The following is a 22,104-nucleotide window of genomic DNA, read 5'->3' on the forward strand; positions in this document are numbered from 1 at the left end:
AATAATGTCCTCTAACAGCTAGAACTGCTGAACTTTTCTCAATGAATTTAGTGAAGACTGATTTTAAATTGGAAAAGGGACAATGGCAATGATATTTCCTGAATTTAAAGTTCTCTCAAAGTTAGTTGTATTGGATACAAGACTGAGGCTATCCTTTTGCCAACATGGTAGGTCTCACTGCAACTGGATGTCAGAGCGGTAAGGAAAACGAATTCCTCCTTATGGGAGGGAGAGGTATAGAGTGTGTGTGTGTGTGTGTGTATAGTGTGTGTACAATGTGTGTGTACAGTGTGTGTGTGTGTGACCTTATGGGAGGGAGAGGTACAGTGTGTGTGTGTATGTGTACAGTATGTGTACAATGTGTGTGTACAGTGTGTGTATGTGTGTGTGACCTTATGGGAGGGAGAGGTACAGTGTGTGTGTGTGTGTGTGTGTGTGTGTGACCTTATGGAAGGGAGAGGTACAGTGTGTGTGTGTGTGTGACCTTATGGGAGGGAGAGGTATAGTGTGTGTGTGTATAGTGTGTGTACAATGTGTGTGTACAGTGTGTGTGTGTGTGTGACCTTATGGGAGGGAGAGGTACAGTGTGTGTGTACAGTATGTGTACAATGTGTGTGTACAGTGTGTGTGTGTGTGTGAGACCTTATGGGAGGGAGAGGTACAGTGTGTGTGTGAGTGTGAGTGTGACCTTATGGGAGAGGTACAGTGTGTGTGTGTGTACAGTGTGTACAGTGTGTGTGTACAGTGTGTGTGTGTGTGACCTTATGGGAGAGGTACAGTGTGTGTGTGTGTGTAGTGTGTACAATGTGTGTGTACAGTGTGTGTGTGTGTGACCTTATGGGAGGGAAAGGTACTGTGTGTGTGTGTGACCTTATGGGAGGGAGAAGTACAGTGTGTGTGTGTGTACAGTGTGTGTGTACAATGTGTGTACAATGTGTGTGTACAGTGTGTGTGACCTCATGGGAGGGAGGTACAGTGTGTGTGTGTGTACAGTGTGTGTACAATGTGTGTGTACACTGTGTGTGTACAGTGTGTGTGTGACCTCATGGGAGGGAGAGGTACAGTGTGTGTGTGTGTGTTTGTGGAGAGGGGGAGGACAGAATTGTGGCTTTTTCTGCCTAAATAACTGTTAGTTTATTTTTGGCTGCACTAGGTCTTCCTTGCTGCACAGGCCTCTCTCTAGCTGCAGCGAGCAGGGCCTCTCTCTAGCTGGTGTGTGGGCTTGTCACGGCAGTGGCTTCTCTCGTTGAGCACAGGCTCTAGGTGGGCAGGCTTCAGCAGTTGTTGCTCGTGGGGTGAATAATTGTGGCACACGGGCTTAGTTGCTCTACAGCATGTAGAATCTTCCTGGAGAAGAGCTTGAACCTCGGTCCCCTGCACTGGCAGGCAGATTCTTATCCACCATACCACCTTATCCCTAAGTTGTGCCTGCTCCTAAGTGCTGCAAAGTTTTGACTTGTTATTAACCACAATTATTGGCTGAATATAAAACTTTCCAAAAGCTTTCCAAATATAAATATAAAGCTTTCCAAAAGCTGCCACACACAATCACTGTTTCTCAGCTGGAGTAGCACCCTGATATCTGGAAGGCTTCAGAGCATTAGAGGGTATTTCCAACTGCCCCAGTGACTAGAGTGTGAGTGCTGCTAACATTTGGAACCAGGAGCCAGGGAAGCCAAATGCTCCACCAGGAAGAACTTGCCAACCAAGATGCTAGGGTGACTTTGTGGAGAAATACCAGGAGGCACTGCAATGACTCATACTGAAGATTGTATGAATAGTGAAAGTGAAGTTGCTCAGTCTGTCTGACTCTTCGTGAACCATGGACTGTAGCCCACCAAGCTCCTCCATCAATGGGATTCTCCAGGCAAGAATACTGGAGTGGGTTGCCATTTCCTTCTCCAGGGGATCTTCCCGACCCAGGGATCGAACCCAGGTCTCCCGCATTGCAGGCAGACGCTTTAACCTCTGCACCACCAAGGAAGCAAAACCTCCTATAGAGACACCGAACTTCAGATCCAAGTACTAACATCAAAGATTTCAAGGGAGGAAAGGAAGCCAGGTTGAAAGAAGAAGAGGGAGGAGGCAGGAGAGCGGGGGTGGAAGGGGTGCCACCTACAGATTGTATGAATACTACCATTAAAATGAGACCTGAGAGAGGACTGAACTGGCTTGACAAATGGAGAGGACAAAGACCAGCGAGGTTAGGGGTCATGACCCTACCCAGGAAGAGGGGCCAGGGCCAGGGCAGGCCTGTCCAGAGCTCTTCTTGCTCCAGCGCATGTTCTTCCACAAGGCCTTCACATGGCTCCTGGCACGTTACTTGTACTCCTGGATTCTAAGAGCTGTTAAGTCTTGGTCCACCACGCGGCATCAGGATACACTCTGGGATCAGAGAGGCCTGACTGGATGAATGGGTCTTAACTGAGGCCCAGATTCCCTAAGGCGCAAAGGCCAGATGCAGCACGTCAGGCATTTCCTGTTAATTTTCTATGATCATTTCAAATAACCACATCTTCACATCAATGGTGCACATAGCATTTAACAGTGTAAACACGGGCCCGTCCCTTTAGCCATCTCATGTTCTCTGCCCTCATACTCCTCAGCACAACTTTCTTAATAAACTCTTAGTATAGCATCCCTAACGAATGTTTCGATGTATATTAGTTACAGAGAGGATATTAACATCTATTTCTGATGCCTGAATTCCTAGGGAGAGTACAGTTATCCTTTGTGCCTGGGCCTTGAAGCCACATCAGGGTATCTGAGGTACCAACACCTCTGGTGTCCATCAAGGTGGCATGGAATCCCCAGGCTGACTCTTGGGGGTTCTGGGGCCTGCTTCCTTGCAGCTCCTTGCAAAGGCAGGGTGGCATCATTTCAGGTACCAGGGGCACCACTCTCCCAGACCTCCCCACACAGAGGGGGAGGGCTGGAAACAGGTTAAGCTTGAGGTTGCTAGCCTGGCTGGGAACAAGAAGGGATGGCACAGGCTTTCAGCGAGCATGGGAAAACTGTTCTGAAATGCACCCCTCCCCCATGTGCTGGTCTCAAAAGAGGGTCTCTTTTCTATTGGAAACAACCGTCATTGAGATTTAAACCTTCTGCATAACTCAACATGCTGTCAACTCCACAGAACTGCATCAACCAAAAATGTGATCCTCTGAGGCCCACCCCCACCCTGGAGCGAGTGATGCAAACACTCTGCACAGACTTCACATACAGGCCAGCCCGGGGGAGCTTGTACTTTGCAAGCCCCTTCATCTGTGATTTAAAGTCATTTTACAGACCAAGGGACTCATCAAGGGAAAAATGTGGTTTAACCCTTCGGTAGTTATACTAAGACAATACAGAATATACGTTGTGTGTATGTACATGTGTGCTGTGCTGTGTATATCTATGTGTGTGTGTATATTGGAAAAGACCCTGATGCTGGCAAAGATTGAAGGCAGGAGAAGGGGACAACAGAGGATGAGATGGTTGGATGGCATCACCGACTCGATGGGATGCGAGGTTGAGCAAGCTCTGGGAGTTGGTGATGGACAGGGAAACCTGGCGTGCTACAATCCTTGGGATTGCAGAGTCTGACATGACTAAGCGACTGAACTGATACATATATGTATTTCATGTGTTCTCTTAAAAATAGCAACAAAACCCTCCCTGAACTCAGTCATCACTCTTAAAAAACAAAGACAGCAAGAACCTACAGCACATGGAACTCTGTTCAAATTATGTGGTAGCCTGGATGTGGGGTGGATTTGGGGGAGAATAGATACATGTGCAGGCATGGCTGAATCCCTTCACTGTCCACCGGAGACCACCATGAAATTGTTCATCGGCTATACCCCAGCGCACACACACACACAAAGCACTCCAACAAAACCCCCACTTCCTTTGCTTTCCTAAATCAATTTGACATTTCTTTTTCTCTTTCAGTGAAATAGGCTGATGATCCAGACCTTGGTCAAGGGCAGAGCAGCCAGTCATGAAAGCCAGAACAGTGACTTCAAGGGGTTTCAAGCAGGAGGCTTTAATGTCTCTGCACTGTCAAGTACCTCCCAACCCCAGGGTCCCGCTTCACCACTGCAGAGTTTTCAAGTGCCATCTCTCTCTACCAACAAGCCAAGTACTCTGGTCATCTCCCTGAATACATCTAGCTCCTGTAACTTGCTGTAATCTGTTCCCCAAAAGGCTAAGATTACTGTTACTTACCTCATTAGGAAGCTTTCCAAAAGCCGCCCACACAAGCATACCCCTTCTCAGAAGAACCTTCTAGTTGTGCATAATTTAATAAAACTGACCATGTAGGATAATGTTGTTTATTAAAAATATATTCAGGGAGAAGGAAGTCAGTGCATTTATGCAATTTTACATACACATCTGTATTTTGAGGTTCCATTATTCCAACAGTTCATATAAATCACTGTTTCAGATAAGAGAAAAAAAATGCTTTACACAGGAGATCAGCAATTGGTTATAGGTTTGGTAGTATGAGTAGGCTTGTTGTAAAAATAAAACCACCTCTTCCAATATTAAAGAGTGTCTCCTTGATGCAGAACAAGTCTTTAGAGTTAAGAACTTTTTCTTGCATAAGAATTAACTTGAAGTTCTTGAAAACAGCCAATTCTCCATTTTCTATAAATATAAATGCTGTATTTTGTCCGGATTCTTTTTTCTTTTGAGGTAACAAAGGAAGCATTTTCAGTGATTTGTCACTAGGTTATCCCTTACCAGGTATGTCAACTACTGCAACGTCAAACCTACGACCCATACAAAAGCATTTCTCAGAGTTAGAAATACAGAGTACGACATTTTCAAACAATGTTCTCATTACAGTAGGGAAAATAAAGTGGGTCAAAACAACCCAAAGCCCAAGATAACTCTAATTAAAGGCTTGCTCATCTTTGCTGATGAAGAATGAACCTCAGCATCCAGAACCTCTCCCAGAAGGACCTGGTTTCTGAACAGTTAGGTCTTTCCCCAGCAAGCCTTCTTTTTCATCACATTTTTTTTCCCCCGTGGAATATCAGCAACATTCCCACTTCCTCAGTCTACTCACTGACAGGAATCGGGAGCACAGTCTCAACACCTGTTGGACTAACAGGAAGACACGCTCAGTTTGCTGGCAATAATCCTTACTGTGGAAAAAGCAAGAGCTGAATCTCATGTCTTAGTTGGGGCTGTCACTCAGCCTTAACGGCCTTTATGCACAGGATGCCCCAGAGGAGGGCAGGAAGTGACATCAGCCAGCCAGCTGCACCTCTCCTTTCCACGTTATGTGCCAAACTCATAAAAAGAGCCAAACGTGGGACACAAGGGCTTTAGGACACCACCTTCTTCAGAGAATGCTAAGTTGAAGGGCAGTTCCCCATCACCGCCAACACAGGGAAGCAGAGCTGAAGCACGGGAAGAGCAGAAAGTGTCCCGTGGACTGTGTAGAAGGGTTTGGCTAAAGCATCTAGAATTCTCTCGTCTGTTCCTAATGAGACTAACGGACACTCACAATCCACTTTGGAGGTGGAAGGGAGAGGCTGGGGGGAGGGGAATACATGTCACTAACTCTTTCTTCTTAAACAGTCAAAAATGTTTTCATCTACAAAACAGAGCAAATCAGTCACTATCTGAATGTCAACCCCACAGTCGGTATTAGCTATGACTAACATCTGACTGATTTCACCTCAGAGAGAACTATAAAGGACAAGGTCTTAGTCACTATCCAACTGTCTACGTGTGTAAAGCATCCTTAAGAGAGCAGTGAGTGGTGACAGGGTTACTCAGCAAATAAATTTAAGGCATAACTGGAGTAACAGCAAAAGAAGGGTATTTTTCCCTATGATGCAGTATTAAGGCCTCTGCTAAGGCAGATTGCTTGAAAATGGGAAGGGTCTTCCTGCCCCTAATTAACCAAGGACCAACCCCCCCACCCCCAAATTAAGGAGTTAAGCTGGACTGAAAGCTTTTAAACAGGTTAACTACTGACTTTGAAACAATCAAGCTCCGGAGTGTGATTTAAAAAGAATCTAACGTACTCATTAGATGCTGACATCAATGAGGCCAAATTTGCCAGGGCCATGAAATGACTGAAATGGTAAATACAGATATCCAAATAGGAAACACTGTTTATACATATGTGGAAATTTTAACAGAATCCTTTAAAAAACGAGGAACAAAAATGTTATGTTCAGGCAAAAATCTTTTGTGCTTGAAGTTTGTAAAAACGTAGGTTTCAGAACAGTTTAAACACAAATGAGTTCATTCATTTAAACTAGTTTTGCTTGATTAAACTGCACAGGTCCTGGTGTTGATGTTAGAACTGCAGAGAAACAGCTCCCTCAAGGTGATGCCAAGGTGAAGCCCTTTGGTCGCTAGAGCTTCTGCAAGGACCCAGGAGGTGCCTCAATCTCCACTCACTGTTCCATCCCACCTAACTCACCCAACCCGGGTCACTGCTCAGGTTCATTAAGAAGATGCTCATATAAGGCCATTTGAGTGTAAAACGACAAAGTAATCTAAATAAAACAAGCCACTGAATTTCTTTAAGGTGGTGGAATAGGGAACAAAGGAGTTTCTACATCAATGAAGTAAGACTTTAGAACAAACAAAATTGATTTCTCAAAGTCCAATAAAAAAAAAAAGATCAGTTCATCCCTCGTTTTCAGAAAGATGAACTATGGAAATTCTCTCAAATTTTATGCAACTGGCTTAATTTTGAACCTTAGGAAGGAAGGAAGGAATCTCCTCCCACTTTTTATATTCTTCAAGTTGCTATTCTTAATTCTTTGAATAGCACAATCAGTCATGATGCAAATCATAGAGCTGTGATGATCTGCTTGCGTTGAGATGCATCTATACAATTGAGAGTTATGCATACGGCACAGAAGGTGAAGCAAACTTTATTTTCAGGTAAAAACAGGAACCTGATGAATTATTGCAGATTTGAGAAATCAGCATATAAAACAACTGGACAGAGCACTGCTTACAGGTGTTCAATCTGTGTTGAGACAAAGGCTGGGATGTTTGTCGCAAGTGAGCACTGGGAGGAGGGAAAGAGGAGATTGGAACAACGCAAAACAGTGGGGAAAAAACTTAAAAACGAGAACAAAGGGGAAAAGAAAAAAAATTTGTTTTCTTACTCCAACAGGGAATGAAAACTGCTAATTTTGCTTAAAACCGTATGTATCAATTCAAAATGCTCTGGCCATAGGATAATAAACACTGGCCAGCCCAAGTTGCAGAACTTTTAAACTGACACAAAAGAAACAAGCAAGCTCTCCCTGCCTCCAGTATGGAGGCGGTGGTTGCAGGAATCACCATGTAATGAACAGTCCTAGTGTGTCCCTGGTGTAAGGCCAGTGATACCCCACAACTCTGTTACATCTAAACTCTTAGAAAAAGCTACCTAGTTATAAGGGTTGAATTATACTGACAACTTTAATTCCATGAATTTTAAATTGTATCTTAATTTGAGAACATGGAACAACAAAAGCCCATGGCTGACAAAGATGTACCAACTGTGGATTTTGTACACAAAAAACCTGTGTGAGCGGCACAGACAGTACATGAGTCGGGGTGGGGAACTCGAGAGGGGTGGGAGGGCATGGAGCAGAAAGCACAGAGCTTGCCTGCTCAACTGTTTCTGTCAAACACAAGTGAGCCTGAATTTCTGTACAAGAGTTGTTTTTGGAGGAAGCAAAACTGCAGACTTAGCTAGATGGATACACACAGCCCAGAATTAAACTGCACAGCGACATTTATTGTTTCAGCCTGGAAAAACATCCCTTTTTTAAATTTCACACAGCAAAGCAAGTTAAAAACTTCACTCGTCAAATAAATGATAATTTAAACAAGAACTTGCTAAAGAAACCTCATCACAACAACGTTTTAGGGCCTGATCACTTTAAGTCCATGGGGCCATTAATGAAGAACCAAGTGTCTCTTTTATATTCTGCAAGCCATTTTCCTACGAGAAGGCGTAACATGTTTCCTTGACTCAGGTGACACATTTAGAAAAGAAATCATGATTGCTGTCTTTTGCTGTAACAGGCAGACACCACCCTTCCTGATGTGATCAGGAAAGATGGAACGACTGCTGCCCTTCTCTCGCGGCCATCAACAGCTTTTCCCGCATTATCTCGAGGCTTGAATAGTCCGGCAACTTAAGATAGTTCACACAGGTCATGACAGAGGGTAGGAAGTCATCTGGGTTCTCTGTTGATTCGAAGGTCTTCCGGACAATGGTCAAAGGTGGATTCAAGCTCCGGAAGCCTGATGAAGGGGCAAGGAAGGAGGACAAAGGAACGTGGTAAGTTTACAAGATGCCTGCCAGAGAGCACAGGGAAAACTCGTGTCTCAACCATGAGGAGAATCGGCCTGGAATCACAAGCATAGGTACCCTTATCTACTTCCATCAGAAAACGTCCCACACTGCTCTGCTGCACAAAATAACCACACACAGAAGGCACTTTTTCTTCCTGCGTAATGAACTCTACCCATTCAAGATACACTGAGTTAGTAAGGACTCTGGTACCTGCTTCAATTACCCTTCAAAGTCACTATAACATGGCAGCAAACAGTGCTTTATGCTTTCCTTATGTTTTTTAAAGAGTGTCAACTCAACCCATTATTAGGATTCATTTCTGAAAAAAAAAAACAGACTTTAGAACCACTTCTCATCTAAGGGTTTATAAAATGTACAAATGCCTGAGAATCTGAATAGAGGGAAGCAGCATTACATGTACATGAACAATCCTACTTCAGTGTAAGAGTCTCTATGAACTGCCTGGCTAGTGATCTCTCTTATCTCTCAGTTCACTAAAAACTCAACATTGCAATATTATATAACTAGAAAGAAGAAAGTGTTAGTTGCTCAGTTATGTCTGACTCTTTGCAACCCCATGGACTGTAGCCCACCAGGCTCCTCTGTCCATGGAATTCTCCAGGCACGAATACTGGAGTGAGTTGCCATTCCCTTATCCAGGGGATCTTCCCAACCCAGGGACTGAACCCAGGTCTCCCACATTGCAGGCAGATTCTTTACCACTTGAGTCACCAGGGAACGAAGAGGCACTTGTAAGTCAAAAAAAATCCTGCTGTTGGCACTGAAGTTTTGCATGCACACACACGCTCTCTCTCACCACCCCCCTCCACACAGCTACAAGAAATCAATAGTTGTACCCACCTCCAACAGGCAATCGTGGGCTACCTGTCACAAACTGGAGAAATAACCTCTGCTGTTCATTATCAAAACTACTGAGAATCTCAAACAAGAACTTCACAGCCCGACTACAACAGAAATAAATACATCAAAGTTATCTCATCATATTAAAATATACTTCTGACTTACAATGAGCTAGAGACTATTAAATGTAAATATGACTACATATGAATTCACTTTATAAACACACACAAATTTGTTCTGTTGTTACAGCTGGATTCAAATGGAATGGTTACTCTGGTGATAAATGAGACTTGTCTGGGACTGTACAGGTATTTCTACTCTACTGTACATAAAATGGGTAATGGGGTGACATTGGCCCCATCTTTGCCTATCCTACCCATTTTCACAGAAACACTTGGGGCAAAAAAGCCCAAAACCCCTTTCAGTCCTCAAGTCCCAGTCTTGAGAGAAATGAAGCCAAAATATTGGAAAGCCTCCTTTAATAGGTAAACAAACTTTAAAACCTAGACCTATGTGTGTATCTGAAACCTGGCAGAGCCCAGGCCTTACCTGTCATGAGTGTAACCGTGATCTGGCCTGCAGCATTCCATCAGTGTCTTTGCATCCCAAGTGTCTGCTTTACTACCACACAGAAGCTGATCCAGCTGTGTGTTTAAACAAGGGCAACAGATTACTAAGGACACAACGGAGCGAAGTGGCACGTGTTCTGCTTTGTGGTGTGCTGATATCAAGTCCACAAGCTTCTGCCTGGTGCTCTTTATACAACGTGCTCTTCCACTATTAGTCACAGATTCACTCTCCTCTGTAGCTGACAGTAACGGGTGCCCTGACCATCTGCAGGGACTAGGCTCTAGAGAAGCCTTTAATCTGAACTAAAACCTACCTAATTCTTCTCATTTCTTTAGAGGCTTTAACTTCATAATCTACCTCTGACCAGAGAGATTTTATAAATCCTGACTTTTAGAAACACAAGGGCACACAATAACGGAAGCTAACAGAAAGAATATTGAGTGGGAGACAGAAGTGGGAGAAGAAAGCTGAACCAACAGCAAACGGGGAGGTTTTCCCGCTTTGCAAAGGCACTTCTATGCCAGATGGTTGTCTAGGACTAACACAGTCACTAGAGGACAGATGCTGGAAAGAAATGCTCATGCCCTTAGGATAAAAATCTAACATCAGTATCCAATTAAACCATCTCTCACCTGGCTGACTGCCCATTTGCAGGATGACTTGTCTACTTTGAGAAAATCCATTCCGCATATGTGAAATTTGCTATCTACTACATGTCACTCAATGTCAGGTTCTTTATGTATCTTGCTCAGTGAGACAGAGTTTACCTCAATTTTATGAACAAGTCAGTCAGGTTATATATGAAAACCTGGATAAGGTCACATAGCTAAGCAGTGAGGTTGTTGTTTAGTTACTAAGTCATATTTGACTCTGCAACCCCAAGGACTGTAGCCTGCCAGGCTCCTCTGTTCGTGGGATTTCCTAGGCAAGAATACTGGAGTGGGCTGCCATTTCCTTCTCCAGGGGATCTTCCTGACTCAGGGTTGAACCTGCATCTCCTGCACTGGCAAGCAAATTCTTTATTGCTGAGCCACCTGGGAAGTCCCAGGTAGTGGGGACCAGGATGCAATTCCAAATGAAACCCTTGCTGTTTTCAATTCCAGGTGACACTTAGTGCCTAAAAGTGCCAGGTACACACATTTTCAGTAAGTAGCAAATCAAAGTGGACTTAAAAATAATTGAGATTAAAATGCTAAGTTGTTCAAAGATTTGCAGATTCAGCCAGAAAATGTATTATAGAAAAAAATACATCATATTGAATATTCTTCCTCACTCAGGAAATGATCTTATTTTTCCCAGACTACCCTCTTAAAAAGCCCAACGCTCCACAATTTTATTTGCTCATAACAACAGGGTATCTGACTAAAAAGTACAGAGATACCTCACTAAGATAATTACAGGTATGGAATCAGAGATGACCATTTCTTTTGCACACAAGCTACTCACTTCTTCTGGGTAGAAGTACTGGAGATGACTGAGTGGGAAGACTGATTCAAATCCATCTCTAAATGAATCAAACTGCCTGGAAACACCTTCATTTAGTGCCCAAAATATAACCAGCTGCAAAAAAAAAGAAAGAAAAAAAAGTCTCTTTAAAAATCTGTGACCAGAGTTCAAATTTCTTTCCTACTTAATATTTGGCAAAGTACAGTGAAATATCCTTCCTGATTACTTAAAAAAAAAAAAAAAATCCAAGGTCTTTAGAATATGTTTCAGAAACTGCATAAGTAACAGATAGGTCAGGTCAACTTCTGATTCTGGGTCTGGCCATTAAGAAAATGTAAAAAATGCCACATGCATTTATATTTAGTGTGTTTAAAAAATTTATTTATATAATATCCCTGTGAGTTACAAATTACCTTATCAGATGAAAAACAGATGAAACTTCCCAGGAGGATGAAATGTTACTGAGAATTAAAGATAATGTTTCAAGAGTCACAATTATCATCTTTTGGAAAAGTCTGGTCTCAGAGCTGTAGGTGGCTTTCTGTCTAGAACCAAATGCTCTTTCCATTCAATGTCAGGAATAAACAAAAGAAACTTTTCCAAAAGTGTGATGATAAAGACATACAGACTGCAATCTAAAATATAATTTGGATCAGTACAAAACTGCTTTTCCTTAATAAATAGGGTCAAGGATGGGGAGAGGGCAAACATACATAAACATCTCTACACAGGTATGGAGAGCATCAAAGGCAATGAGGTCAAGTTAAGTGGCTTGAGAGACAACACAAGGGATGTTCCTTTTCACTGATGTTTTTCTTAAACTAAGAAAATATGATGTTATTATATGGCATTCAAGCTTGAAGGCAGAGAGTTCACAGCTATACATGAGGCACTGTGAAATATCTGACAATGTCTCAAGTGCAAGCAGAAGTTAAGGCCTGAAAAAAGGGACTTCATGTAGCCACCCCAACTGTTGAAGGTCTCAACCCAGTCTGTGCAGCAGCTCCCAGACATGCACCTGTGCTCCCCAGATCGCCTGTCCCACCCTCTCCTTCACAGCAGTCCACCCCACCCCACGTGACCACCGCTGGCCTTCTCTCCAGGGGATGTGGCCAGTACGCACTCTTAGATACTCCTCCAAATTGTGGATGGTGACCGGTATATCCTTTCCTCCTTTCTTTAGTTCAATGTTGGGAAACCCTGGCAGAGTGAAATCCAATCCCAGATCCTCCACAGAGCAGCCGTTCATAGTCAGGGTTTCTAATGCATACTGGAGACTCTCTTTGGTCTAAAAAAAAGTGGGGGAGGGTGTTTGTCACAAATAATAATTCACTCATTTCTGTTTGTGTTTATAAAATAAAAGATAGGCTAATAAACTGCATGGGTTTCTTTAGCTCTTAGGCTGTTATTTGTTATAATCTACACAAAGTCACTGAGATCACATAGGAAATAATCATAAACACTTCAAAATCCAACTACTTTTATATAAGAAAACAAGACTGAGTGTTCCTTCAAAATAAGATGTTTGCTACCCAGTTTGACCATACTCAGATTTCACAGGTCATAACAGATAGCACCACCAACTCAGTGACATGAGTTTGAGTAAACTCTGGGAGTTGGCAATGGACAGGGAGGCCTGGTGTGCTACAGTCCATGGGGTTGCAAAGAGTTGGACACGACTGAGCGACTGAAATGAATAGTCTGCATAATGGTTGATTTAAGAGTGCAAGCTCTAAAGCCAGACAAACTTTTCACAAATTTTCAGCTAATCTTAATGAATCCAAGGGTGGGGGGGGGGGGGGGGAGTCACTCAGTCGTATTCGATTTTCTGGGACCCCATGTACTATTTGTTGCTTGACAGGCTCCTCTGTCTATGGAATTCTCCAGGCAAGAATACTGGAGTGCTAATTCCAATATATGTACATAGCAAATAATAAGTAATACAACACAGTTAGGAAATTGTAAATACAAATAATGTACTTTCTAGTCAAAGTAGTTAACTTGTTTTCTCTGCAAGCTCAAGTCTAAAGAACATCCAGAGATCCTTCATTCAATTACTGCAGGCCCAGCATTAACAACTCTGTATTCATACAGCAACCCTGCGATGAAAAATGGTTTTAACAAATTCCTAAGAAAAGTCAAGTCCCATTCTAAAGAGAGAGGCATGTTAATAGCAGTTTGCATTACTCATTTTTTAAAAATGCTTAAGATTTTGAAGGCCTTATATAAAATATTATTTCTGAATCAAAGACCAACACACACAACTGCAAATTCTCTTTGAAAATAAGATGTCAGGAGAAAGAAAAAGTAGTACAGGAGAAAAAAGGTTGAGTTTCTGAATTAAAGATGCCCCTGGGTATGAAATTCCTAGCGGTTAGACAGTCAAGATGCAGAAAAGTAATCACTTAACAACAACAAAAAAGACTAGGAAGTTCTGGTTAACAGTCACTTCTTAAAAGAGGAAACTGAAAGCCACTTAGGATTCCAGATAATTCAAAACATAGAGCTGGGGCGGGGCAGAGTTATTTAACATTAAGGTAAAATACTTTGTTAAGAATTTTTGCTTCTCTGCAAAAACACATGCCTAAGTCTCTCTCAGTTTGGGTACATCATTTCATGACACATAAGGAAGGTTTTCCATTTTTCATTTGAAATGCTTGTCAGCAAAAGGACTTAATAAAAACTCTTCATTTTAACGTTCTCTCACTGGAAAGCTCTCAACAATGCTATTATTGATAGGAATCTAGAATATACAGTATGTCCTTGAGATGTTTAAAAGGGATTAGCCGTTTTACATATTAAATATTAAATTAAGAGCTACACTTTAGCCCATTTTCCACATATTTTTCAAGAATTTAAATTACCAAGTGGACGCTCAGCTCAGACACCTTGTTCCATCGGTATGCTTTATAAATAACGAGGTAAGACATTTGAGAATACCACCAGTCTTCAAGTTCTGGTTGAAGTTTTCCGGAATGTGGTTCTTTTGCTATGCATCTTACACTTTTAAATTGGTAACATCAGGATAATAAACATTAGAAGAACAAATCTCAAATACAGCATGCTTGGGGCTGGTGCATGGGGATGACCCACAGAGATGTTATAGGGAGGGAGGTGGGAGGGGGTTTCATGTTTGGGAACACATGTAAGAATTAAAGATTTTAAAATTAAAAAAAAAAAAAAAAAGATCTGAGGAAGAGAATGCAGCAGACTAGACAGGAGACAAGGATACATAAGAGAGCTTGTAAAAGCTCTAAGACCATGGCCTCCAGAGCAGAGAGCCTGGGTTTTAAGTCCAGCTCTTGGGTATTTCAGCTAAGTGACCTTGGGTAGGCAACTCAAACTATCTGCCTTGGGTTTACCATGTGTAAATGTGTAAAGTAGGGATAACAAAAACATGTGTATTTCACAGTGGATTAAATGAATTAATACATGTAAGGCTCTCGGAAGAGGGTCATGAATTGTACTTTATTGGTGGGGAGAGAGGTTTGAGGAGGGGTGGTTTGTGGTGGTACAAACCTTAAGAGTTTTACCTAAGAGATGATCTTGAATAAGATTATAGTAGCTTAAATTTTACAAAGTTGGTAAGCATAAACCTAACTGGTTCTAAAAATCCTAAAACAACAGATCTTATATAGAAAGGACGGATATGGCTTCTTTAAAAATGAATTTCTCTTAATAAATGTTTACCCAAAAAGTATCATTAATAATTATCAATAAATATGGGAGATAAAATTCTTACAAATCATCTTCTTTCTTGATAAAAAGGTACTCTAAAAGCCCCATCGCAAATAAGCTCCTGTCTATCTTATTGAGAGACAAAACCTTTTACCTAGCTGCTGCTATTGCTCTCTAAGTTACTTCAGTCGTGTCCGACTCTGTGCAACCCCATAGATGGCAGCCCACCAGGCTCTGCCGTCCCTGGGATTCTCCAGGCAAGAACACTGGAGTGGGTTGCCATTTCCTTCTCCAATGCATGAAAGTGAAAAGTGAAAGTGAAGTCGCTCGGTCGTGTCCGACCCTCAGCGACCCCATGGACTGTAGCCCATCAGCCTCCTCCGTCCATGGGGTTTTCCAGGCAAGAGTACTGGAGTGGGGTGCCACTGCTATAGAATCTTAATTCTTTATTCTTATTTTATGCAGTTTACAAAATATATGAGTTGCTTTATCACTGGTCCATGTTACTTGCCCCAATATAAAGACGTCTGACTCTATGCCACTTCTCAAAAAATAAAATTTTGTCTTCTTCCAATGTCAGATACAGAACCCTATTACTCTCAGACTGAATCAAATTATTTAATTTTGTTAATATATGAAGAATATACATTAATGATATAAAGATCAGGATTATTCATGAGATCTAACAGAGAAATCTCAACAGAAATAGTGACACCACCATGACCTTTAAAAATACCTTCCTGAGATTTCTCTAGAAACAAATGGGTTGTTCCTAAATTAAGCCATCTTTTCAGAAAATCTGTTGTCCTGAGAATAGCTTTATTGATTCAAATGCTTACTGAAAGAATTCAATATGACAGAGTATCTGCCCAGATACATAACGTCCACCTAAAATGTAATAAACAAGCCCTATGGTTTTAGTTAGGGGTGTATTTTATTTGCTGGTCAAGTTGCTTATTCATCATCTGCTGTTATTACAGGCCATCTTGTCCACTGTAAAATCATATGTTTCAGCTATTACAATAACAATTAAACTCTTCCAATATAAAATAATAACCAGGTCGAACAGAAATCACTTAACACAAACCCCATCTTCTAAGCCTACCTGGGATTTATCTTGTTCAAGTCTTTTCTTCTGTCTGACGATGTCTTCGAGGTGATACACTGACCTGGCTACAACTGGGTCAATGTCAAACAAATCGTGTGACGTCAGCGAAGTTTCTTGCCGGAGCATCCATTTATAAAAAGGTAAGCCCAGGGGAAGGTCCACCTAAAAGAGAAGATGCAAATGCTGTAACAGTCAAATTAAGCTTCTAGCAGTGCCTCCATTCTTTAAGTGACACTCCAATAAGTCATTTTAAAAGGTGAAGTAATCCCCGGGGCAGGGGGGTGTGAAGACGACAAATTTTAAAACTGTTTCTTATTATATAAAACTGTCCCCATTTAAACTCAGTCTGGGGCTCCTGACAGTGAAAAAAAAACACTGAATACAAAAGATTTCTATTTAAACACTGACCCTAAAAAGGAAGCTTTCAATGATGGACGTATATTCTCCATAAGGACCTCAACACCAAGAGATGTTCAGAGGCAGCTTACTCTATTTTGGACCAAGTGAACATAATTTTACTTTAGTCTGTATTACTGCATATTCAGAAACAAGAATTTTAAAAGAAACAATTAGTTGTAATTAAAATGAAACTTCAAAAATAATTAACAGCTCCTTTTTTTCAACCAAGATCCCCCAGAGATCAAGCCACCCTTGACTCTCTGAACCTCTGCTACCACAGGAATGGGCCACAGACTGGCATCTGAGTATCACTTCGATGCTGGTAAGGAAATGTGGAAACCTAGGCCTGACCCATGAGCTGCTGAACCAAAACTGGATTTTCAGAGAAATTCTCCAAGCAATTCATGTGCACATTAACACTTGTGAAAGCACTCTCTTAAAATACAGCATTAAGTGTAGGGGATTAAGAGACTGGCATAGAACAGAAGTATAAAAGAACTGAAGAAAAACAACTCTAAACTTACCAATCTGAAATCCATGATAGCCTTGGCCATTAGCTTTCCTAAGAAGCGAAACTTCATCTTAACCTTTGCGATATGAGCTGGCTTAGCTGTCCTACCAAAGGGAAGCGCAAACAGGCCTTGGAGGTTTTGAATATACTTGGTCCCTTCTTGGCTTCCTATAAAATGAGTAAATCATCAAACTTTAGGTGTCATTTCACAAAACAAGGCAAACCCGGCAATTAAGAACATTTAAGAAATTCAGTATTCTCAGGATCAGTCAGTAGATCACAGAATGAAGTCCTCTGGAGCTGGAGGGGCCTGCCTCTCATGTGATAAATGAGAAAACAAAGGTGAAAAGAAATGCCAGAGGTCCTGGCCCTCCACTGCAAGCTAAACAAGTACAATGAGTTGTTATGGGCCCTTTACCTGATAATGACAAACTGACACACTCACAGATGAGATATTTACCTTTTGGATTGCTAAGAGTTACTTCCTCCCCTCTCCAGAGACCCAAGTCAGCTCTCTGCAGTTCCTGAGATACAAGTGCATAAAACTCCAGTGTAGGCCCAAGACCTGTGCCAACCTACAGAGGAACAAAAGCAGGACAAGGTAAATTTTACAATCTGTGCTGTCCCCTTTTTTAACCTGTTGACCTTTTGGCAAAGTCGATACTAATAGCGATTGTTTATCAGGATGTATTCAAGCCTACCCCCCAAACTGTTGTCTTCCCTCAGTTCTGGTCACTTGGATGGAGAGCCCTTTATCGCTTCCCACTCCCTGTGGTCCCAACATTTAAATTGTATGGTTTAAGTTCGTACACTGACAAGATTAGTCTTGCAGCCTCATGCCCTGGCCTCAGGGATAGATGGCAGTGTCTGGAAGGGATCCCCTTCCCTTCTCTCTTTGTGAACTGTTCCCCTGGTCCAAGAAGAGTTCACATGTCCACGCTGCAGCAGAAGCCTCTGTAGCTTCCCAGTTACTTTGCTCCTTTTTCAGAACTTACATTCTGGCTGCAAAAGGACTCACCACCTTACACTGCCGTGATCTCACTCTACGATAATGGCGTACTTCACCTGGGTTAACTTTAGTTCACCTTGTATCCTTTATAGTGCCTGGGCACATATTAGCCGTTTAACAGAGGTTGCTGAGTGAAACACACACATGAACACGAAGGTCTAAACCCGCATCAGCACCCACAGGGCTAACTCAGAGTGCGTTGGTGCTGCTTCAGATCCGGGGTGCCCTGGAGTCTCCCAAGAGCCGGGATACATACATGGGGGTGGCATGCCTTGGAGAGTCTGATTTGGGATGTCTGATTTACAGCTTGGGCACTGATATTTTTAAACAAGCTCCAAAGGGGGAGCACTGAGTAAAAACCCCTCCTCCATGAGAAACATGATCCTGGCAGTCATCATCAACTTTCGTGTCCTATGTGCTCACACCATAAATCAGATATGCAACTAATGACAAGTTAATACCATAGTTTATAAGCTTATTCTAACCACAGTCCTGTTAGCAAGGTTCTATTTCACTTACCGATTACTAGTAAATACTGGGCATTATCTTACCATTACACGGTTACTTTTTTAAGGCACCCCCACTAGCTTAGATCTAGTCCACTGAGTAAGTTAAGTGTAACCTTCCAAACAGCCACCTGCTTGGACCTATTTGAACAGCTCGAGAGTGATCCTTGTACAGCCCAAGTTCACGTCATTCCTCCATGCCCTCCAAAGGCTCCCCGTATCTCATTCAAACAGAAGCTCAGATTCTGAGCTCAGCCTGCATGTCCTGTGTGATCCTTTGACACCTTCTAGCTACCGTCATCCTTCAGCAGGACAAGAATTCTGCCTCAGGGCTTTTTGCTTCATTTTTGCTAAGAGATAGTCTTTCCCCTAGATAGTACTGGTAGTGGTGGTTTAGTTTCTAATTTGTGTCTGACTCTTCTGACCCCAGGGACTGTAGCCCACAAGGTTTTTCTGTCCATGGGATTTTCCAGACAAGAATATTGGAGTGGGTTGCCATTTCCTTATCCAGGGAATCCTGGCAAAGCAGGGATCAAATCCGCATCTCCTGCACTGCAGGTGAATTCTTTATACCTCTAAGCCACCAGGGAAGTAATAGTACTGACTGTTGCTCAAGTGTCTACTTACACCATCCTACCCCCACCCGCCATCATGCTCTTATTTTGCTTTAGCTTCCTTCAGCACACATCCTAACATATATATATGCACATGAGTGAGTGAGTGAGTGTATTGGCCTTCCCAAACTAAAAGCTCTGCGACAGTAAGGACTTTGTCTCTTTTGTTCTCCACTCAATTGTCAGCTCTGGAGAAAGGTGGAAAAGGCAGCAAAGAAAAAAACTGCATTAACACCTGGCATCCACCAGATGGTGCTTTAAAGCAATTATCTCTATCTCCTCTCAGGGCAATTACCCTAGGCTAAACAGAAAACATAGATCAAAGCAGCCTATTTTCTTCATCCCAATACTGTTATTTCTAACAGTAAAACAGACTCAACTTAAAATATTAAATGACATGGGAATCACTGCATCTGCCTTCATTCTAGCAAGTCTCTGTGAGAGAGGAAGGACCAGGGCACAGCTGCTCTGACAAGTCACCCTGCACTGGGTGACCAGCAACCCTGCAGACCAACCTGACCTTTTCAGGGATCTTCATCAGTCATTCCTTCAAAAAAATAAAAAAAAAAAGCAGATATTCTGGTTTTGCATAATCAGTTTTTAAAGGAATGTGGAGGTACAAAACTTGCCAATCTCAAAATGTTTCTTTGGCATGTGGATCACTTACAGCGGAAAACAATCAAGGCTCAAAAGACCAAGAAACTTTGACTCACTCTCTAACTGCCCAGAAGAATTAGACAAAGGGCCTGTCCCCAGAACAGAGTTATCACCAGTGGCATCTGCAAAGAATACAGGCCAGAGACGGCCAGGGACAGTTTAGGGGGGTGGGGCGGCGGGGGACACAGCCTTGAGAGCAGAGTCCACTCTTGGGTCCCATTGTCGCTGCCTGGCCCAGCAAATATTTGTTTACGAAACATCTGCTCCATGTGAATTGCCTTCCTCTCCTTTGAAGTCTGAAACTACTACCCCCACATCCTCTTATGTCTTTGGGCTGAAGGTGGTATTTAAGATGAGAGCTTTGACTGTTTTGATGAGTTAAGAGTCTTGTTTCAGTTTTTCCTGTAATCTGTCCCATGCCAATTTCGTAGACCAGCCAGAAGAACCTAGAAGGGTAGAGGAAAATGTCTTCCTCTCCAACAGGCAGGAAAAACATAAAGGTCTAAAAACAAACACTGAAAATCAAAAAAAGTTGGACAACTCTCTTACTTGAAACTTTGAAAGTCTTTTTCTTTCCAAAATTAAAGCTTATATACTAACATATATTAATACCATGTGACAGATACTGTGCTTTTTATATTTTAGCTCATTTAATCATTTTAACAACATAATGGGGTAGGTACATTTATTGTGCCCTTTGCTGGGTTATCACTGGGGAGTTTACATAACTTGCCCAACTTCATATTGTCAGTAACTGGCAGCACCAGACGTGCCAGTCTAGGCTCCTAACCTTTCACTGTTGGGGCGGCTGGGTCACCTGTAGCTCCAAACCCTGGGCTTGGGTGGTTTGCTGAGCCCAGAGACTGGCTTAGTTCCTCCCTGGCTTACCAGTCATCTCTATTTGATAATGGAGCCCATTTTGTTCTGACATTTTAGATCAAGTTTCTTCTAGAGCTAGTGAGAAAGACTTTCTAACAGCCACCAGCTGACTTAAACGGTTGAATCTGGCTTATAACCTGAGGTCCTGGGCACATATGAAGCCAGCACCCCTCCCAACTCCTCTTCCCCAATGAAGCCAGCTCATGGACTCTTAAAGTTTCCAGAATCATCAGGAGAGACTCATTAATGAAAATCATAAAATTATGACTTCTCTATCAGTAATTCAATCCTGTCCCCTGGAATAATCAGTGTGATGCTATTCTGAACTTGTTTAGGACTCATGTAAGATGCAATCTGAAGAGAGGCATTAAGGATGAGAGAGAAAGGACTCTGATGCCTGGTGAGAGGAAAATATGGAGTCAAAAAAGTAGACAAAGCATGTTTAAATAACCAAGCAGACCAAGCTGACTAGAGCAAAGAGCTTACAGTTTTATAAATAAGAAATCTGGGTTTGTAAACACATAAGTACTGTATCTCTTCAGCCTGGCAGATTACAGTCTGTGGGGTTGCAGAGAGTTGGACATGACTGAGTGACTGAGTCAGCTAGCAATCAGTACAATGGAACATTATATGTTATGTTCATGAGTTTTAGAAATCTAAAGGCTTAAGTTTTGTCCTAAGGAAAAAAAAATTAAGGGAAAGAGGAAGGAAAGCATCCCCAGGAGACTCAATACTTCTGGGTCAAAGTAGACAAAAAAATCATTATTTCTGTCAAAATCTGATTATTTCTGTCAAAATCAGTGAGCCTCTGGTGCACTGGCCTGGCTATTTAAAAACATCTCAAAAGAAACAAAAGATAGAAGATTAGAAAGAAAAGTTGTCTTTTTTCATTGATGACATGACTGTCTCCAAAGTGGATCAGTTAACTACAGCTCACGCCTACTGCCTGCTTTGCACAGTCTGTAAACTAAGAACGAGTTTACAATATTAAAAATTCTTGAATAATATCTCATAATGTGTAAAAATTACATGACTTCAAATTTCAGTGACTGCAAATAAAGTTTTACTGACACACGGCCACACTCGTTTCGTGTCTGTATTGTGCAGGGCCGTGTTCAGGCTACCAAGGCAGAGCTGAGGTGTTCTGATGAAGATCCAAGGGCCCACAAAGTCTGAAATATTTATTTTCTTGCTCTTTATAGAAAAGTTGCCCAAGCCCTGTATCTACAACCCTCCCAAATGATCAATTTAGAAATTTCTAGAACCAATAATTAAGTTTATCAAGGTCATGGGAAACAAAGTCAAGGTGAATAAAGGCTGGGGACTGATTGTAAAATGGTCGAAAAGAACTTTTTGTGGTGATAGGATTTTATCCTTTATCTTGATGTGGCAGTGGTCATGGACTGCATACATCTGTCAATTTTCAGAACTGTGTGACACTGATAAAAGTGTGAATTTATTATATATGAGTTGTAGCTCAGTAAACAGTAGTTGGAAGATTTTTAAAGTTATATTTAAAACCTTTCACTTTATCAACCTAAACAAACAC

The 22,104-nt window shown here is 41.9% G+C and overlaps 1 protein-coding gene across 1 annotated transcript in view; it reads right to left on the reverse strand.

Moving 5' to 3' along the window:
• Positions 1–7,578: 7,578 nt before the first annotated feature.
• Positions 7,579–22,104, reverse strand: part of TRIP12 (thyroid hormone receptor interactor 12) — a 153,294-nt gene continuing 138,768 nt past the window's right edge. Inside the window, exons 36-43 of the mRNA XM_068967672.1 lie at positions 17,351–17,465; positions 16,904–17,058; positions 15,978–16,142; positions 12,318–12,482; positions 11,195–11,308; positions 9,728–9,822; positions 9,179–9,282; positions 7,579–8,265 (exon numbers count right to left, since the gene is read on the reverse strand). Coding sequence (XP_068823773.1) covers positions 8,069–8,265; positions 9,179–9,282; positions 9,728–9,822; positions 11,195–11,308; positions 12,318–12,482; positions 15,978–16,142; positions 16,904–17,058; positions 17,351–17,465 — 1,110 coding nt within the window. The 3' untranslated portion in view covers positions 7,579–8,068. The remainder of the gene's footprint in view (positions 8,266–9,178; positions 9,283–9,727; positions 9,823–11,194; positions 11,309–12,317; positions 12,483–15,977; positions 16,143–16,903; positions 17,059–17,350; positions 17,466–22,104) is intronic.

Source organism: Capricornis sumatraensis, chromosome 3, assembly GCF_032405125.1.
Source record: "Capricornis sumatraensis isolate serow.1 chromosome 3, serow.2, whole genome shotgun sequence".
NCBI classification, from domain to species: domain Eukaryota; kingdom Metazoa; phylum Chordata; class Mammalia; order Artiodactyla; family Bovidae; genus Capricornis; species Capricornis sumatraensis.